Source organism: Pantherophis guttatus, chromosome 8, assembly GCF_059756535.1.
Source record: "Pantherophis guttatus breed Tessera chromosome 8, ASM5975653v1, whole genome shotgun sequence".
Lineage (NCBI taxonomy): Eukaryota > Metazoa > Chordata > Lepidosauria > Squamata > Colubridae > Pantherophis > Pantherophis guttatus.
This window is the reverse complement of record NC_142070.1, coordinates 402,548-420,380: the sequence shown is the minus strand read 5'-3', so window position 1 is coordinate 420,380 and position 17,833 is coordinate 402,548. Positions and strand designations below refer to the sequence as shown.

The following is a 17,833-nucleotide window of genomic DNA, read 5'->3' as shown; positions in this document are numbered from 1 at the left end:
GCCTCGGCTGTTATTGGGCACCTGCTTCCCGGGGAGTGTCCCAGAGAGGGGGCTGTCCCCCAGCCCAGTTTTCTCCTATCCCAAGAACAGATTGTCGGGCTGGGGGAAATGTTGGCAAAGGGGAGGGAGGCAGCTAATGAGATGAAAACCCCTGGCTGGGGCGGGGGGAGGTTGTTTCGCAGGGCTCCTGACAGCCTGACCCAGAAGCCTCCCCCTCTGCCCTGCCCGCCCCTCTCTGAGCACCGTGTACCTCTCTGCTGTTCCTCTGCAGCCCAAGCATGAAAGAGACAAGAAGGAGCACGATTAGAGAAAAGCCCTCGGCTCCCTTCGGCCCCACAAGCAGGAAGAGGGGAGCTCCTTTCACAGGCACCAGCCTGTTTTGTACCCGGAGTGTTTATGGTGCGTAGTGGGGGTAAGGAGTCTGCCCCCTGTCTGGGCACTGTGTGGCATCATTAAGCACAATGAAGCCAGGATTGGTCACAAACGATGCAGTGGGTGGAGCTGCGCCCACAAAGGTTCAGCAGCCTGAAGCCCAACCCAGGTGCCCATCTGATGCGCCATCTCCAGCTGGGCTTTGGAGCTTCTGCTGGTGCCAGAGTCTGTTCTCAAGCACCCAGGAAGCCACTGAAGTGGCACTGCCCTTTCTCCATGCCCCCTGCCCACCCCACCTCCGACTCATGCCAGGGCCTGAACATGCAAGCAGCCAACTGAGGCTCCCCAGCCTGAGCGGCTCCGGATCAAGCTGCCCCTCCCCTCCCCCTCCAACCCACCTCCTGCGATGCTGGAGATGACTGAGGCGATGCCCGAGGTGGGGGGCCCCCCACGCCGGCCCTCCGTGGTGAACTTGAACTGGTTGTTGAGCCGCTGCTTCAGTTCCAGTTTCTCCGACTCCAGTTGGTCAATGTCCGCTTGCAGGGCATCCATCGTCTCTTCAAACTCCCTGTGCGGGAAGGAGACTGGCTGACCTCTGACCCTCCACCCCCCTTCTCGGGCCCTGGGGGGGGGAGCCCAACAGAGTTTCCTCAAAACCAGCCCCGCTTTCGCTCTGGCCCAGAACGAGCCTCCTTGGGCCAGCGGCCGCTTGGGGAATGACCGGGCCCCAGAGGAGCAGGACAGGTGGTCTGCTGAGAGTTCCTCTGGCTCTGATCCTGCTGGCAGGAAGAGGCCAAGGGGGGCAGGCGCTGTGCTGGACTATGCCAACCCCCCAGCCCCATTTAACTCAAAAGTACCACTTTTCTGCTTCGCATTTAGCTTTAAAGCAGTGAAGTGGGGAGAAAGAGGAGGGAGAAGGACTGTAGGTTGCTTTTGATGTGAACATCCCCTTCATGCCTCTTGTTTTCAAGCTGGGGAGCAGGTCCCTCACTTACTTCTCCTTTTTCTTCAGCAGCACCTGGGTGTCGCTCAGCTTCCTCTGGATCTTCTCCACCCGCTCATCGGCATCTTTGGAAGCGCTATCCAGCTTCTTCTCCAGGAGGCTCAGGCGCACGTTGGCTTCGCTGAGCTCCTCGCCCTGGATGGCAGGGAGGAGATGGGTGTACGGCCAGGGTGCCAAGCCTCCCTGGCACAGGCCGAGGCGGCAGACAGACTGCCAATCGTACCTTGATTTTAAGAGACTTCTTCAGCTCTTTGATGACGGTCTCTCGATCCTCCAGTTTGAGCCCCAGGCCCTCGGCGTCCGTGATCTCAGCCCGAAGCGCGGCTGCCCGCAGCTCGACCGGAGGAAGGGGCTGCAAAAAGAATGAAGTGCCGTTCGCTCAGGATCCAGGGATGACCTCTCCAATTTGGAGCTGCCAACGGTGACCTCCCTCTCTGAGCTCTAGAGCAGTTCTTAAGTGGGGAGACAAACGCAGAGAGGCTCTCTGGCACTCGGTCTCCAAACTACTGGCCCGTTCCTAGCGCCAGACGGGAGCTGCCTGCGAAAGCTCAGCAACTGGTGTTGGCTCACCTTGGTCTGGGGCTTGTCTGCATCGTATTCACCTTCCTGCATGGCAGTGGCCATCTTGTTCATGGTGGCAATGAGGATGTTGCAGGACTGGCGCAGGCACTCGTAAGGGCTGATGCCCTGTGCCCCATAGATCTGGGAAGGAATCTCTTAGTCATTGCCTGAAGCAAAACCTTGCAGAAAGTCTGCAGCCACCAGAGAGGAAGGTGCCATGCACACTTTCTGGGAAGCTTCCGTGGACGTGGCCTTCCTTATGAGTGCCCCTCCCGTTCCCACTGGCCATGGCAGCAGCAGAAGAGGCATGAACTGAAGCGGCCTTAGCCACCCGAAACCACTGACACCGCTGGCAACCCTTCCCCTCACCCCCTTCCAGATGCGAAAGAATCCCCCCTCTGCCAGATATTCTGCTCAGGAATCCAGGCACAAGTAGACAACCAAGGCCTGCAGCTGTATCTCTGCAAACCGATCGGTTCCAGCCCTGCCTGGGGCGCCCAGATCCTATCCTGCTCTTTCCTTTCAGCCTGTGCTGGCTTCAGGTACCTTCACCAGGATGAGTCTCCTGGACTCAACGGAGGGGGATGGAGCGGAGGGAGGGGAAGGAAGGGGCAAGCCTGGATCCACTTCCCCTTACCTGCTCACTGGCCTTGAAGGCCAGGTCCTCCAGTTTCATGGCCTGCAAGCCCTCGTTCTCAGTCAAGGGGGCGATCATCTGAGCCCCTGCGGCTGCCACCTCCTGCAGCACAGCCACCACCCAGGTCAGGTGTTTGCGGCAGTCCAGCAGGGTATCCGAGACCTGGGAGACCGAAGAGCACAGAGTCAAGTCTCTGCAGAGGGGCTCCCTGCAAGCAGGAGGGGCTCACTCCCACCGGTGGGGTGGGGTGGGGCTGGGCAGGCCTCCCACCTGTTGCCCAAAGCCCAGGGCTGCAGGGATGCCAGGGGCATCGGTGCCCGGCATGCGCCGCCTGATCTTCTTGCAGAACTGGCGGATGTCACTGCATGAGGTCTCCAGATCCTTCAGGAGGATGGCGAAGTCAGAGGCCTCCTGTCCGGTCTGCAGAAGGGGAGAGGGAGGTCAGCCGGATTCAGCCATCCACAGCCTGGCCGGGTGGGTGAGGCCAGCTCTTACCTGGAGGAAGGAGCGCAGCCGGCAGACCTCCACACTCATGCAGTCCAAGGCACTCTGTGTGAACTGCAAGGAAAGACGACCGTGCTCAGAGCAGGGCAGTGCCACCGGGCAGCCCTCTGCTCTCTGCCCCCAAGGGAGTCAGCAGGAGCAGAGAGCCCCCCTCCCCCCCCCGCACAGCAGCCCTTCCTGCAGGGCCCATGCAGGAACCTGGGTCCACTCACCTTGATGTGGTCAGCCAATTGCACTGTGCAGTCCTCGGCCTGGTCAGCCAGGTGGATGCTGTACAGGTGCTGAGAGGGGAAGGAAAGACGTGTCTGCTGGGCGTCTCTCCTGCAGAGCCCAAAGCTGCCAGCCGAGGCTGGATGGGACTCGCTCTGGCATCGCCCTCCCCCCACCCCCACGTGGGCTGCACCTGGTAGTACTTGATGGCTTTGGTCAAGGGCTCCACGTTGACGGTTTCGTCCAGCTGGTCCTTGTGCAGCAGCTCAATAAGGAAGTCCAGGGACCTCTCATGCACACACATCTCCGGATACAGCAGGCCCACTTTTCTGTAGACTTCCACGCTGCACTTACTCAAGGCTCTGGAAGGGCAGGGCAGAGCATCACAGGAGGCCATTGGGCCTCTCAGCCCCCTCCGGACTCCCCAGGCCCAGCCACGCGCCCACTCACTGCTCATATTTGTGGAGTGTTGCTTGTAGAAGGAGCAGAGAATAGACCAGCCCGGCAGCGAAGCTGAGTTGCTCCCCCGGTGCCCCCCGGAGACCGGCTCGCTCGGCACAGTTCTCGCTCAGCTCAAACTTCTCTTGTGCTTGTCTGCTGATCAGCTCAGCCTGTTTCAGAGAGGGAGGGGCCGTAAGGCCTCAGCAGACAGGCCCCCATTTCCACCCTCTGCCCGGAGGATGGAGGCAAGAGAGGGCCCCGCCCTCCAGAAGTCCCATCTACACCTCCAGATCTCGGTGCTGCTGTAGCCAGATTCCTGGGCACTTTGAGGGGAGACATGATCCAACTCACTCAATCTCTCCCTGCTAAAAGGGCTGCCGCCTCTGACTGGGGGTCAGCCCTGAATCACAGCTACAAGAAGTTGCCAGGCATAGTTTACTACCAGACTATTCATAATATTCTTCTGCCTTACGAAATGTCTATTTTTGCGGGAAAAGTATTAAAATATTCATTTGCCTATTCAAAGCAGGTTAAACCTCACTGACTGTAATTAAAAAACAGGGTTCTTCCCTAAGCAGAGTCCGAGTTTGATTAAAGACGAGGATTAACACGAGAGAAGGAAGGCCAGCGATCGAATGATTCAAAGCGGAGGATTTTGAACATGAATTAGGTTCAGGGTCTCCTCCAGCCACCTACAGGCATGGGGAGTGCTTCAATGAAAAAGATTGCGTATCATGCCACTCAAGCCGGGATCCAAAGGAAGGGAAACGTAGCACCAGGAGCCCTCCCTTACCTTGCCCACCAGCCGGGGAAGCAGCAGCAGCACCAGCACACAGTCGTGGTCCCCGCCGTGCCGCAGGAAGCTGTCGGGCAGGAAGGAAGTGAGCAGGGAGACGTGCCGGTTGGCCTGCTGCACCTCCATCTGGCGCAGCTCCATTTCGATGGCCTGCAAGGCAAGAGTGCTCCAATGGGGCCCAGCCTAGGGGATCCTTGTCAGCCCCTGAGCTCTGGGCCAGGCCAGCTGTGCCCAGGAGAGGGCCCCCGGCCCCCAGGGGACTGCCTTCGGGCGGCCTCTCCGTTCAAATGCCCCGGGTAGGCCTGGGCCTGCTCGGGCTCCCTTGCAGCTGCGGGGGCCAATGAAAGGGGACTTGCCCCACCAGGTGACTGGAGAGGACGGGTGGCCATGAGGCAGGAGAGGGACGGGAAGGGGACCAGAGCTCAAGGCCAGGAGCAGAACGGGGGCTGCCTTGGCTCAGGCTTCATTGATCTGGGCATCCGCGCAGAAAGGGGAAGGGAGCGCGAGCGATGGAGGCCTTGGCAGAAAAGGACCCTGGAGAAAAGGAGAGGGGACTGGAACCATTGTGGAGGCTCACGGCCTGCATTAAGACACGTTGGGGGGAGGGCCCCCCTGAGCTGCAGGCTCTGCTGGCAGGCGCTTCGTGACCCAACTGCCTCACATCTTCAGTGCAGGTAAGCGTGAGGTTCGCAGGGCAGCTACTCGCACTGAAGGCCTGACCTAGGTGGGCAGTGAAACGCCAGCAGCTCAGGGGGCACCAGGGAGTTCAGCCCTGAGCTGCGGAGAGCCTCTTTGGTTGGAGAACCGGCCCCAACCGGACAAAGAGGAAGGAAGAAGCTGCTTGGATCAGAGCCAAAGGAATTCTGTGACCCGTCAGGGTGACAGGATGAGCTGGGAGCACTTTTTGGGGTGTCTCAGGGCGCCCCCCCCACCTCTATTGAACTGTTATAATTGACCCTCTTCTGCCTCTCCTGCCCAGCGACTCCTGCGTGAGCTGCCAGGAATAGAAGAGGGCAGCTGCCGAGGCTGAGGCTGTCCTACCTTGGCATGAGCTTTTGTCTCGGCAAATTTGATCTTGAAATCAAACATTTCGGGCGGCGGTTGCTGCTGCCTCTCCACAGAGGCCTCTTGCTGGCTCATCAGGTCTCGGTTAACATCCTGCAAGGTGGAAAGGCAGCATCAGTAAAGTGGGCCTCCGCCCTGCTCTGCCCAGGGCAGAGGCCCTCAGACCATCCCAGATGAGGGGCTGTTCCCCCTTGGCTAGAAGACCCCTGACGGGCTGGGCTTAAAGCTGGCCTTGAAAGCAGAGAAAGGTTGGTCATTCTATGCGTGGCCTCCTCAATCTCCTTGTTTGTATGAGCCATTTCTAACTGGGAACTGGATAATCCAGGCAACTAATTGATAGAAACCAATCCTAGATCCTGGCACCCTCGTGCTCTCCCTCCCTCCAGCCCACCCCCGGCCTGCCCGTCTCTGCAGGCCCTGGCACCTGCAGGTGGGCCGTCAGCTCTCGGTATTTCTTGATGGTCTGCTGGTAGTCGGCCACCGTCTCCTGTGCTGCCTCCACCCGTTTCTCCGACTCGCGAACTCGAGCCGTGGCCATGTCCAGCTGCTCCCGCAGCTCCAGCTCCGTCTCCCGGGCGTTCTCCTGCAGCTCGTCATTCATCTCGTTCATGGCTTCCTAAAGGAGGAACGGCCACGAAACAGTGGATAGCGAGGGCATCCCAAGCAAGGCCCCCACCCCTTTTGCAAGGGAGACCAAGCGCAGCACGCTCTCTCCGGCTGGGACAGTGGAGCCCAGGAGCCCCTCCCTCAAGCCAGGCTCCATTCTGCTTGCTCTCACCAGATCGCCCACCGTCTCACGGAGCTCGCGGACCTTCTCCTCCAGATCGAGGTTCCTCTCAGTCAGCGTCTCCACCATCTCCTCGGCCCCCAGAGCAGCATCCACCTGGGATGGGAGGGCGGGTTAGGGGGCGCAGGAGAACAGCCGCTGACTCCAGAGCACAAGGGTGCCGGAGCTGGCCTGACAGCCCTGGCTGACTTGCCTGCTCCTTCAGCTCATCGATGGTCCCTTCGGCCTGCTTCAGCTCCTCCTGCAGCTTGTCCTTCTGCTGACGCAGGGCCTCCAGCTCCACATTCTTCTTCTCCATGTGCTTCTGAAGCTTCACGTGCTCCTGCTTCTCCGAGGCAGACAGGTCCCGCATCCTTTCAGGGCAAAGAGGGGCTGGAGTCACCCCGGGCCAGAGAGGGAAGCAGCCAAAGGAGGGGGGAGCTTTTCCTTGCCCTGACACCTGGTTCCCCCACACAGCCTCCTCCAGCTTCTCTGCGACCCCTCCTGCTGTCCTCGCCAACAGCCGGTGGGCCTACCTCACAAGGGCCTCCTTCAGGCGACCGTTCTGCTCCTCAAGCTGCTTGACGTGGTAACTGGAGGCAGCTCCTTCAGAACCTGCAGGATTGAAAACCACAAACACGGGGTTCACAGAGCATGTCAAATGTGGTTGATCAAACAAAAATGTTGTGTTCATGTCTGTCTGCCTGTCTGCCTATTTAAATTTTAGAGTCTTGATCATTTTGGTGTCTGCGGTCACCCTGTCTCCCATTCTGGAATAGTCCTTTTCTAGGATCAAGTGAGGCAGATTTGTGCAAAGTGTTCATGATTTTGGACTTTTCTTTTGAATCCTTTGGTATTTTTATGAAGCGCTCTCCTCCTGTGACCCTTCAACCCCTCTCTAGCTGGGCTAGGCCAGGAAATCCGGAGCCCCCAGGCCACGGCACTTGCCTTCATTGCCAAGAGTATTCTAGATGCTTCCAGGTGACTCACAAGGGGGAGGAGGGGAGAGAAGCCCCCCCCCAAAAGGCCGATTTGGGGAAAAGAGCTCCTGGAGGCAAAGCAGGGACCATTTCTGAGGCTGCAGCTGAAAGGAGCCCGACGTCCCCAAGGGTGGTGCAGGGGCCAGGCGGTGGCTCTGCCCTCAAGGCCCCCAGCCATCAAGTCCCCACACATGCTGCCTGCCAGGGGCTCACCCTTCTCTTCAATCTCATGCTTCAGGATCTCCAGGTCCATGGTGAGATCCTCCACCTTCTCCTTCAAGGAATCCACCTCCTGCTGCAGAGACTCCGCCCGCTCCTCCGCCATCTCCTTGTCCAGGGTCGCCATCTCGATGGCATCGGCCGTGTCGGCCATCTCCTCCATGTAGCGCTCTTTGGCCTCCAGGGCCTCTTTGGCTTCCTGCAAGGGCCGGGAGGAAGCAGCCGGGGCTTGCAATCAGGTGGATGCCCTGGGGCCCGATCCCTGACTGGCAGCTGTCAATCAGGCCAATGCAGCTGTGGGAAACCCTTTCTCTGAGGTGGGGAGAAGTGCCTTTCGAGGGCTGCCAAGCAAAAGGACGGACGGCCAGCAGACCCCAATGCAGGTCCGTCAACGGGAAAGTCCGGCGTCTCCGCCCCCACCCCCCGAAGCTGCGCAGCCCACCTTCTTGGCCTCCTTCAGGCGCTTCTGGAGCTCCGCCTGCTGCTCCTGCATTTTGCTCTTCCACTCCTGGACCTGCTCCAGCTGGATCTTGTACTTCTCCAGCTCCTTCAGCTTGGCCTTGTCTTCATTCCGCTTCATCTTGAGGGTCTCCAGCTTCTCCTCCAGGTCTCGCACCTGCCCTCGCAGGGACTCCTCCTCCTGCCGAGCAGAGAGAGACCCTCTCACGCCCTCTGGGCCCCTTTAGAGGAAGGGCTCCCACCACCACCCCTCTACAGTCACCCGGCTCCGCACCACAGTGCCAGACCATCCACTCTTGTCCAATCCCTGCTTTAAGTGAGGAGTGGAATCTTTTCTCAAATGAAAAAAATGTCACGTGCGTGTAATAAAAATACTTTCATTTTAGCAGGGCCTCCCCAAGTATAATGATATGTTTCTTTTTGGAAAATGCCATTCTGCCTCCTGAACCGCCATCCTGGCATGGTCGGTCACATGATCAATGGACCCACCAAATTACGCAACCACCTTTCGTCACAAGTGACATGTGATTCTTTTTCACCAGCAAAGCAGTCAGTGTCCTTCCTGGCTATTGGTTGCGGTTAATGCCTACTTTGGCGTGGACTATGTACGGGGGGGGGGGGAAGAAGGGGGGCAGCACTGCCATCCTTTCTACTTCCAGGACTCTCAAGAGGTGCCAATGCTGGGATTTAGGGAGTCTGTGGGAAGGTTCCATCCTAACTGGTGGAGCCTTGGATTTCATAGCAAGATAGTCTGCAAGAAAAGGCCACAGAAGCTGCAACTCCATGGGGACAGACCCTCTTCCTTCCACCCCTTGGCCACATGCAAGACGTGGGTCTCTTGAGGCTGCTACCTGGGGTCTGGCTTGGCTTGACCTTAGGAAAGAGGGCTGGTTCCCGTAATACTGAGCCCCAGTTCAGGCCCTTGGCGTTGCCTGGCCCCTTGCAAGTGCCTGACTCCAGAGAAAGGGGGGCAGGAAGTAGACCGTCCACATCCAGGGTCTGGCTACCCGCACCAGCAATACCCAAAGCCTGCAGCCAGGGTATTACTGGAGGTTGCAGCCTGTCCCAGGACACCTCTTGTAAATGTGCAACTGGACACACGCACACACACATACCCCTTCCCCACCTCACCTTTGTTGGAGACAGGATTGCTGGAGGAGCCACTGGGGATGCCAGAGCTGGGACGGGCACCATGGGGGCAGCCAAGGGGGTCTGTGCAGGAGTGCTTGGTTCACTGCTGCTCATTTCCCCGGCTGAGGCCGAGGCCGAGCCCGAGAGCCCCGCAGTGCTGCTGGAGGTGGCTGAACTGCCAGTTCGGGTAGGCTGCAAGAAAGAGGAAGGGTGAGAAGAGCATTTTCACCGGAAGAGATCTGCCAGGCTGGGCATCTGCTTCAGCCTTTGTAAGTGGCACCATGTAGATGCAGAACCACTCAGGGCTTCTGGAGGAAATGCCAAGGAACTGAGGAGTCCAGCTATCTGCAAAAGCCAAAACTTTTAAATTTTACAGCTGGCCGCTCAAAAGGAGGCAGCAGAGTAGTCTGCAGAAAGACCTGTGTGGCCACATTGGGGGGGGGAGAGGGGGTGCTGGCAAAACGCCTATGATTTCCAAAGACAGCTCCTCTCCCCTGCTTCGAAACTGCACCTTAGCCAGACTGACAGGGATGCTCTGGGGGCAGGAGGGTCCTGCTTCGTGCTTTGGGGCATCTCCTTCTTCCATAGTTTTTGGTGGGGCGGGGCAAAATCCAACAAGGTGGGCTTAAACTGAGCCTTCAGGTTGGTTCTTCTGCTGAACCGGCTCAGAGCTCTCATCTCCTAAGACCCCAGCGTCTGTTGCCCCCCCCCCATCAAATCGAGTATAGCAGGAGAAAATTTTAAAATATAGGATAAGTAATTATATCACCTGTATTACATAAGAGCATAAACACTAAATCAAAAGTCACTGTTCCCTTCTGTGTTTTTACTGATGACTTGAAGGAAAAGATAGAAGGAATACTTATCAAATCTGCAGATGACAAACTGGGTGGGACAGTTAACACCAAAAAAAGAATAACATTTAAAACTGGTTTTCAAGGTTATAAAAATAGACTGAATACAATTGAAAGAAACAGAGACTTGGAGTAGAATCATTTCACTGAGAAAAAAGCCCAGGAGGAGGAGAGGAGCAGCTGAACTGAAAATAGTCCTGGGGAAAAAGCAAAGCAAGGATCGTTGCCTGCAAATTGGATTATGAGGCCACGGTAGGACAAGGTTGCAAAAAAAAAAAAAGGGGGGGGGAAGGCAATCACAAAATGTTAGGCTGCCCTTTCCAAACTGGGGGAATTAAATGGTTCCAACTTTATTTACTTTGCCCAGGCCCCACATCAAGTGCCACCTCCAGATCAGGGCCTCACCCTGCATATGTAGAGAAAGTGGAAGAGGGCCAGGAAGACAGAAACCAGATCCTAGAAAGAGGTTCTGGACATGTTTGGCCCTGAGAAAAGACGGCGGATTGAGAGGAGATGTGACAGGACTCCTGGGGGGTGGGTGGGGGGGAGGGGTTCCCAAAGGAGGAGGGAGTCTTCCCTCACAGGCCCCAGGAGGAGGTTAGGACACAACCGGGACTGCAGTTCCATGGGAGAAGCTGGGCTCCTGTCCCCAAGGAGGGTGGAGCGCAGCAGAGACAGCCGATTCCTGCAGCAAACAGGCGCTGGACTCTGGCCAACTATCCGATTCGGAGGTGATTTATTTTCCTCCTTTTCCTTCAAACCATATCCAATTTCCCTCTAGAAGTCTGCCTCATCTCCACTGCAGAGAAAAGGCCTCCTGACCCACAGATGCTGCCCAGGATGCAATCTGGGGAGAGAGAAAGAAACCGAGGAAGGGCCCACCCTCAGGGATCAGGGAGTGAAGAGGGGCGGTGGGAGGTTGGTACTTGCAGACTTGAAAGGTTCTGTTACTGCAGCCCTACAGTAAAGCTGTGTTTCCTAGTTTACCTGGGAGAGCTGATGAAACCAGAAGGAACTGAAAATTACAATTAAAGGAAGAAAAAAACACCCTTAATTAGACTTACTACTACAGGATGGAGCAAAGTATTTTAACCATGGAAATATTCAAGGATATGTTTGAACAATGGACCCAGAAGTTAATTTTAACAGTGTCTGCCTCTATAGACAGATTGTGTAAAAAAAAAAAAAGGAAAAGGTTTTATTATGGCCTAATTCTTTTTAAGTGTTTTTAATTGTTTGGTTTATTGTTTTAATTAATGGGGCCAAATTTATATATTTTTTTTTAACTGTATTTTAATATTTGTATTTGATGTTTTTATTTGGCTGTTCACCGCCCTGAGTCCTCAGGGAGAAGGGCGGTATACAAATTCAAAAATAAAATAAAATAAAATTAGACAAGATTAAGGCTGATCTGAAAGTAGATTAAAAATCACAGGCTACAAGAATGACATGAAAAGATGCCTCATTGGACATACAAATCATCTCGACTGATGTCTGAATAATTAAGATATATGAACAGATATAAGAAGAGAGAGTGACCTGGACAATATTCCTATGTTGGACTTACAAAAGAGGCTTGTTAAAGCTTTGAAGAACTTTATGAGAAGAGACAAGGAAGAAATGAAAAGAAACTAACTTCTAGGACGTTAGAAGGGACTGGATATCCAGGTTGTTAGAAGTAAAAGGAAGGAATATAAAGTTGGTTTATTTGATCAAGGTTAATGGTGAAATAAACCATCCAATAATAATCTGAGGGGCATGGGTGGTTAAAAGATATGAAATATAAATAAATAAATAAAAATAGATACATTATTATCTTTCTGGTAACCCTAAAAGGACATTTGCTGGTTAAGATTGAAACAGGATTTTAGGGATTTGTTTACAGGTGAGATATGGGAAGAGATCACTTGTATTTTAAGAGACAGCAGTTAAGTTACTTCATACTTGTCATGAAGGGGGAAGTAATTTGTTTTCTTTTTCTTTACTATGTTCTTATAGGTTTTTTTTTTCTTTCTAGTTTTTCTGCACTATCAGTTTTTATTCTTTTAAGCTTGTATAAAATTACTATTAAAAAAAAAGATGATCACAAGGGCAGCCCCCCCTCTCACCTTGGGCCTCCTCGTTGTGGTCTGGAGGCCGGCAGGAGCAGAAAGCAGAGGAGGAGAGACAGTCACACAGGGAGACGGGAACAGAGACACAGACGGCGGCAGCAGCAGTGGCAGAAGGGGGGAACAGAGTGAGGGGACGACAAGAGAGACAGAAGCGAGATTAGTGCGCACAGCATCAGCCCGCAAACCTCTGCACTGGGCCCTCTCTCAGCCCCGCCGGACACCAGCGGGCCACCCATCTAGGGCTCCTGGTCCCCCCCGAAGCTTGCCCAAGAGGTCTAGAACTTGCCACCACAATGGCTGCAAGATTTCACACTCTCTTTCCCCAGAAACTCTCTGATCACCGATGTCACAAGCTGTCAAATCCAATTCTCCCTGGAGTGGTCTTCCATCTCATGATACCAACGGCTCCCCTGAGGGGATAAAAAAGGACTGCCATGTGCTCTCCGTTGGAGGAGAGAATGTATTCCAACCCCGGATGCTATCCAGGGGCTCATGAAACAGCAGGAAAAGCAGAACCTGACCGTGGGGAAAGGACACAAGAAAGAAAACGGATCCGGTGTCCTTGGTACAGTTCGTAGCATGGGCTCCTACCGAGGATGAAACTTAATTTAGTTCAAAACTCAACCAGGTCTTTTGACCGAGACAGCCCAGATGATTTGCTGCGGCCAGAATCCCCCACAGCTGGGAGAACAGCGCGATCTTTGAGTCCTCTCTGGGCCAGAAGTGACTCAGCACTGGGAAGGCCAAGAGCCTGAAGGCCACATCTGACTTTGAGGGACAAGGAGGGAAGCTCTCTGTGCTGACCAGCTCCTTCCTGACCGATCCTAGCCTCCTCTGGCACTTTCGGACCATGCATTCAGACCTTGCTTCCATCTTCGAACCACGTCTGAAACACATCTTTTATTTTAGGACAAGGGGCACTGAAAGCAAGACATCTAAGTCGAAGTAAGCTAAGCAATGCCATGGACTTTCCCTAGAATTTGCCAACAGTCTGTAGATCCACTCAGAGCAACTCTGTAGGATGACTCCACATGAAGGCAACAATAGCAAAAAAGGCTCCATTAAAACAGCTCCTCTGAGTCATCTAATCCAGAAAGAGTATCACAAACAGCCCTCCTTCAGTTCCGACCTTCCTCCCCATTTGAGCGAACCCATCTAGAGGAGGAACAGGCCATGGGACTTGGCTACAGGGGCAGTGCAGAGCGATGCTTAGAGCAGCCACTCTCCTTGTGATGCCTAAAGGGAAGGGAGGCAGCTGGAGCCTCAACGAGTTCGCCGTCAAGATAGATCCGACCTAACCTCACACTCAGCACACCTTGCAAGTCTCAAATCCAGCGCATACAGCAGGAAGGGGCTCAAGTGCCTAAAAGATGCCACAGTCACCCACAAGCATCCTAGTCCTAACAATTTGAGGACCCAGATTGTTGGAGGCAAAATGTTGACTCTGTAAACTGCATAGAGAGGGCTGTAAAGCACTGTAAAGAGGAATAGAAGTCTAAGTGCTATTGCTAAATCACCAGGCACAACTCAACGTACACGTCTTGGTGTTTGTGGAATAGCAATTCAACCATCCAGAGGTTTCTGTTTTCGTGCCACAAGCAGACTATCCCGCCTCTGCACGTAGCTTCAAGACGACAATCCAAAATGTAAAGCTTTGTGTTCATCACAGCCTGATGCAAGCTAGGATGCCACGAAGAGGCCGGTTCCTGAACTTCCTTCTGAATCCTGCTGCTTCCCTTTCCCAGGCTCTTGGGCCTCTCCCATCATTTCAACAGGACTGAAAGGAGGGAGATGAAATGCTTCGAAAGGACAAGCGTGTGGACAGGCAGCTCAGGGCAAATGCTGGACCTAGAAAGTTTCCAATCCCAGAATATGGCAGGTGAGGCCCGGCCAGGCTGCAGGAGCAGTTGTGAGATCCCTGCAGGACGCGAGGCAGCTTTGTGAGCTCCAAGGAGGGCAGAACATGGACTTCAGCCCCCTCACAAAGGGTCAAACAGACTTCTCCTGCTCTGCATGCTGGGGAACCCCTGTGCCTGCCATTTGGGGGCGGCTGCACAGGGCCTCCATTTAAATTTCTGCCAATGGGAGTGTCCTGGCTGGGATGTCCCCTCAAGCAGCAAAGCACGGAACAGGTAGTGGGATCAACCCATCAGAACACAGGATATGCACCTCCGCACAACGCGCAGCTGGGATTCGTGAGGTGCGTGCATAGGCCCTTCTGCAGCCACCTGCAACCTCCACTTACCCATCAAGTCCTTGGCAGGGCAAGTATGTGGCAAGGCCTCCAGAGGGGGGGTTGCGGGCACCTCCAAATCAGGCTTAAGACAGCTGTTCTTCGGAGGAGGATCAGGCCCCATGGCTGTAAGAATATTTGCAGCTTTCTTTCCAAGCCAAGATTCATCATGATCTCAAAATGCAACAAATGCCTGTTGCCACATCTTGAATGGCTGATTTCACCGGTCTCTTCTGCTGCAGAATGATGCTTCCTAAATTGTCTAGGGAGCTGGGCAAAAGTTTTCCCATAAAAGCAATTCAAGGGGTGCCTGAGGCCTTCCTTGTATAGGGGGAGCAGCACACAGGTGAAGGTGAGCCTCCTTTCCTTCCCTCCTAAAGACAAGACAGCCGTGCTTTGCTTTAAATTATAATGAGGAATTTGGGGCAGCCCTGGAAGAATAATTGTCTCATTGTTTTTTTCCCTTCTCTGTATTGAGGCTTCTTTGCTCATTACAATTCACCCAGGCTGCATTTCTCTCCTGCCTATGATGTGTCTCTGGGTCCAGAGGGCCCTTGCCGCCTCTGTAGAAGACCACTCCCCTGGGGTAGGCGGACAGAGTGTGGTCCTTTGCCTTTTGGAGGTGGTTTCTCGTTGCAGGGAGATGCTGAAAGGAAGGACTGGATCACTTAAATCTCTCTGACCTCACCCTTTCTTCCTGCCCAACCCATCCCATCCCATTTGCCCTGAAATCACAGCCACAGACAGCTGTCCTCAACTGGGAAACAAATATTGGTTGTTCTTGTTGCTGGAAAATAACAAATCAGAAGCAAGTCACAGCAAGAGATTTGTGGGCATCAAAATCTTCGATGAAAATACCGAGTGAAAATAAAGCTGCCGCTAAGGAATGAATGATCTGCAACTGGGAGTAAACACAATGTACTTAAATTGAGTAAGTGCAAATGTAAATGAGAAATGAGACAACTATGGGTATCCTAAAATTTGGACCTTATAAACTGTATTTCAATCTTCTTTAAATTTCTGTTTATTCCAAAGAGGCATGGGAAGTCCAAATTTTTTTCAGAGTTTCAAAATTGGCTGCGTTCTGTAGGTGTCCTTCTAAACAATAAAAGTACAGAGACAAATCTCCAGACAAAGATTTGTTACCATTTTTGATTTCAGAGATTGTGGAGCTGATCTGCATTTTATTCCTTAACAGATTCTGGGGGAAAGAAAGTACGGTAAGTAGGATCCGCAATGAAAACTATTGAAGATTTCAAGTGGGAGACCCAGCCTTCTGGACCTCCGTAAAATTCTGCAAAGGAGGCTGTGGGGCTGCCCCATGGAGTGACTTCCACAAGGTGCTTCCTCTTCAGAGATATGGATGTTTCCTGAGATGAGGGCAGCTCTCCATTCTGGTGGCTCAGCCAGAGCTAGACTTCCACACCCAAGCCTAAACCAACTCCTAGGGAACAATCCTAGCTTGTTTTTGAAAGGTTCCCATGAGAGCAAGGAGCAGATTACAGAGTAACAGAGTTGGAAGGGACCTTGGAGGTCTTCTAGTCCAACCCCCTGCTCAAACACGAGACCCTATACCATTTCAGACAAATGGCTGTACAATCTCTTCTTGAAAACTTCCAGTGTTGGAAAATTCACAACTTCTGGATGCAAGTTGTTCTACTGACTGATTGTTTAGATGAGGGCAATCTGCATTCACTCACTTTCCACACAGGAACTGTTCATAGAAAGTCCAATTTCGAGGGACAATTTTGAGCGTGCAGAAGTTTCTCCATCACCACAAAAGCCAAGCTCCTTAAACTCTGGGAGACATTCCCAAACATTCCCTTTCCTTAAGCGAAGGAGACCCTGAATCAGCAAGAGCTTTCTGCCAGGAAAAAGGCAAAATCTCTCAGCACCAGCAAGGAACAGCAGTTAGCCATAATAAGAGCGGAGACAGGTGAAAATCTTCAAACAGAGGGGGAAGAGCATCCGTCCGAAATGAAGTAACTGAGCAGGGGATTGGATTAGATGAAGTCCCTTCCAGCCCTAGGATTTCATGGTTCCTATGCAACCTGGTCCTCACCATCCCTCTCCGGTTCATTCTCTTCTGCCATGTTCCTGCTAAGCACAACACAGCACAGCATCCTTCCGGTGGCTGATCTCTGCCTCTTAAGGCGGCTGCTGCCATCCACCCCAACCCAACCCTTCTGCGGCCCTCTTTGTAACTTTCCACCCATTTGGACCCACTCCACTTCCCGGGAGAGCAGAAAAGGAAGGCCCTCCCGAAGCTCTTAGCAGGTTCTAGAGAAGGGCTGCAGGTTTCAGGCTAAGGGGCCCCCGAGGGTCAGCCGGCCTCCAGAAAGCCTTTTCCTTCAGACTACATCCAAACAGCCAGAGAGACTCCCACGGCCACCACAAGCATCACTCCTGTCATTTGGCCGAGGCAATGCAGGAAAAGCTTGCCCCTTCTCGCCCCCGAGCCTCACACTCTCAAGCCCACCCACTCGATCTGTAACTGGGGCTGGACTCAGAGGTCCGGATGGGCCGGCCGTGAAGCAAACAACCTCTTGGAAAAAAGAAAGCACCCCAGAGAAGCAGAGACCTCCAACTGGCCGAAGAAATGGGAAGGAAAATGGCTGATGGGGAGCCTGGCTTGAGAAGAGAGAAAGGGGGCAATTGGCATGCAGCTTTCCCAGGATGGGCCCACTCGTGCCCACCCTGGCCTTGGCCGCTGCACTACTGCCCTGCCCGCTGCTGCAGGCAACAACAACAAGAACAGGAGGAGGAGGAGGAGGAGAACACCAACTCCTACGCGAAGGACGGGCAACGAACGAAATGCAACCGGGTGCCTCAGAGTCAAGCATTCCCCCCTCCCGCCGCCTCCATTCCTGTTTACTCCCCCCCCAGCCCCCCCCCCAGCTGTGTCAGGCAAAAGGCTCAGGAGCAGCAGCAGCCGCCCGCCTTAGACTGTACCTTCCGTGTGGTGGCAGCCTGTTTCATGGTTGCAGAAGGGAAGGAAGGAGCAGACAGAGAAGAGGAGAAGAAGGGAGAAGAAAAGCAGACAGAAGATTAAACCATTCAGTCAGTGACAACACCACAGCCCCTCCCGGAGAGCCTGCTGCAAATGGCTGCAGCCCCGTCTTGCTTCCGGAGCCTCCTGGATCCCAGACTGATTCCTGGGGCTGGACAGCTGGGGAGCATCCGAGCAGCAGCCAGAGCCACGGGCAAGGGGGGGGGGGGACGGGGGCAGGCGGCACATCCCCTCCACCAGCAGCCTCCAACCATCGCCCTGGTTGCTGATTACATCACCACGCCAGAGCCCTCCCCTCCCCTCCCTTCCCCGGCCTTGCAGGCGGCTCCTGGGTCCAGAGCTGCGGCTGCTGCTGCTGCACCAGAGATGGGCCAGGCGCCTTTCCCCAGAGAGGGTGGGGAGAGAAGTGCACCTGGAGTTTGGCTGTCTCCCCATTCCCCCTCCCCCACCAACCCTCCCTCCAGAGGTTCAAAGGAGCAAG

At 54.2% G+C, this 17,833-nt stretch overlaps 1 protein-coding gene across 16 annotated transcripts in view; it reads right to left on the bottom strand.

Moving 5' to 3' along the window:
* DCTN1 (dynactin subunit 1) overlaps window positions 1-17,833 on the bottom strand; it is a 45,316-nt gene that overhangs the window by 1,905 nt on the left and 25,578 nt on the right. For 4 of the 16 annotated variants that reach the window (XM_087875347.1, XM_087875348.1, XM_087875349.1 and 1 more), the window contains 20 exons: window positions 9,145-9,336; window positions 7,997-8,194; window positions 7,549-7,753; window positions 6,892-6,970; window positions 6,570-6,729; window positions 6,368-6,472; window positions 6,014-6,205; window positions 5,566-5,682; window positions 4,522-4,674; window positions 3,738-3,898; window positions 3,481-3,649; window positions 3,290-3,358; window positions 3,069-3,131; window positions 2,844-2,993; window positions 2,574-2,735; window positions 1,946-2,077; window positions 1,599-1,727; window positions 1,368-1,510; window positions 771-940; window positions 251-265 (listed from right to left, as the gene is read on the bottom strand). In XM_087875347.1, coding sequence (XP_087731473.1) covers window positions 251-265; window positions 771-940; window positions 1,368-1,510; window positions 1,599-1,727; window positions 1,946-2,077; window positions 2,574-2,735; window positions 2,844-2,993; window positions 3,069-3,131; window positions 3,290-3,358; window positions 3,481-3,649; window positions 3,738-3,898; window positions 4,522-4,674; window positions 5,566-5,682; window positions 6,014-6,205; window positions 6,368-6,472; window positions 6,570-6,729; window positions 6,892-6,970; window positions 7,549-7,753; window positions 7,997-8,194; window positions 9,145-9,336 — 2,764 coding nt within the window. Of the gene's footprint in view, window positions 1-250; window positions 266-770; window positions 941-1,367; window positions 1,511-1,598; window positions 1,728-1,945; window positions 2,078-2,573; window positions 2,736-2,843; window positions 2,994-3,068; window positions 3,132-3,289; window positions 3,359-3,480; window positions 3,650-3,737; window positions 3,899-4,521; window positions 4,675-5,565; window positions 5,683-6,013; window positions 6,206-6,367; window positions 6,473-6,569; window positions 6,730-6,891; window positions 6,971-7,548; window positions 7,754-7,996; window positions 8,195-9,144; window positions 9,337-12,106; window positions 12,128-17,294; window positions 17,313-17,833 lie in introns of all 16 variants that reach the window. The other 12 variants (XM_087875350.1, XM_087875351.1, XM_087875352.1 and 9 more) reach the window with 5 other exon arrangements.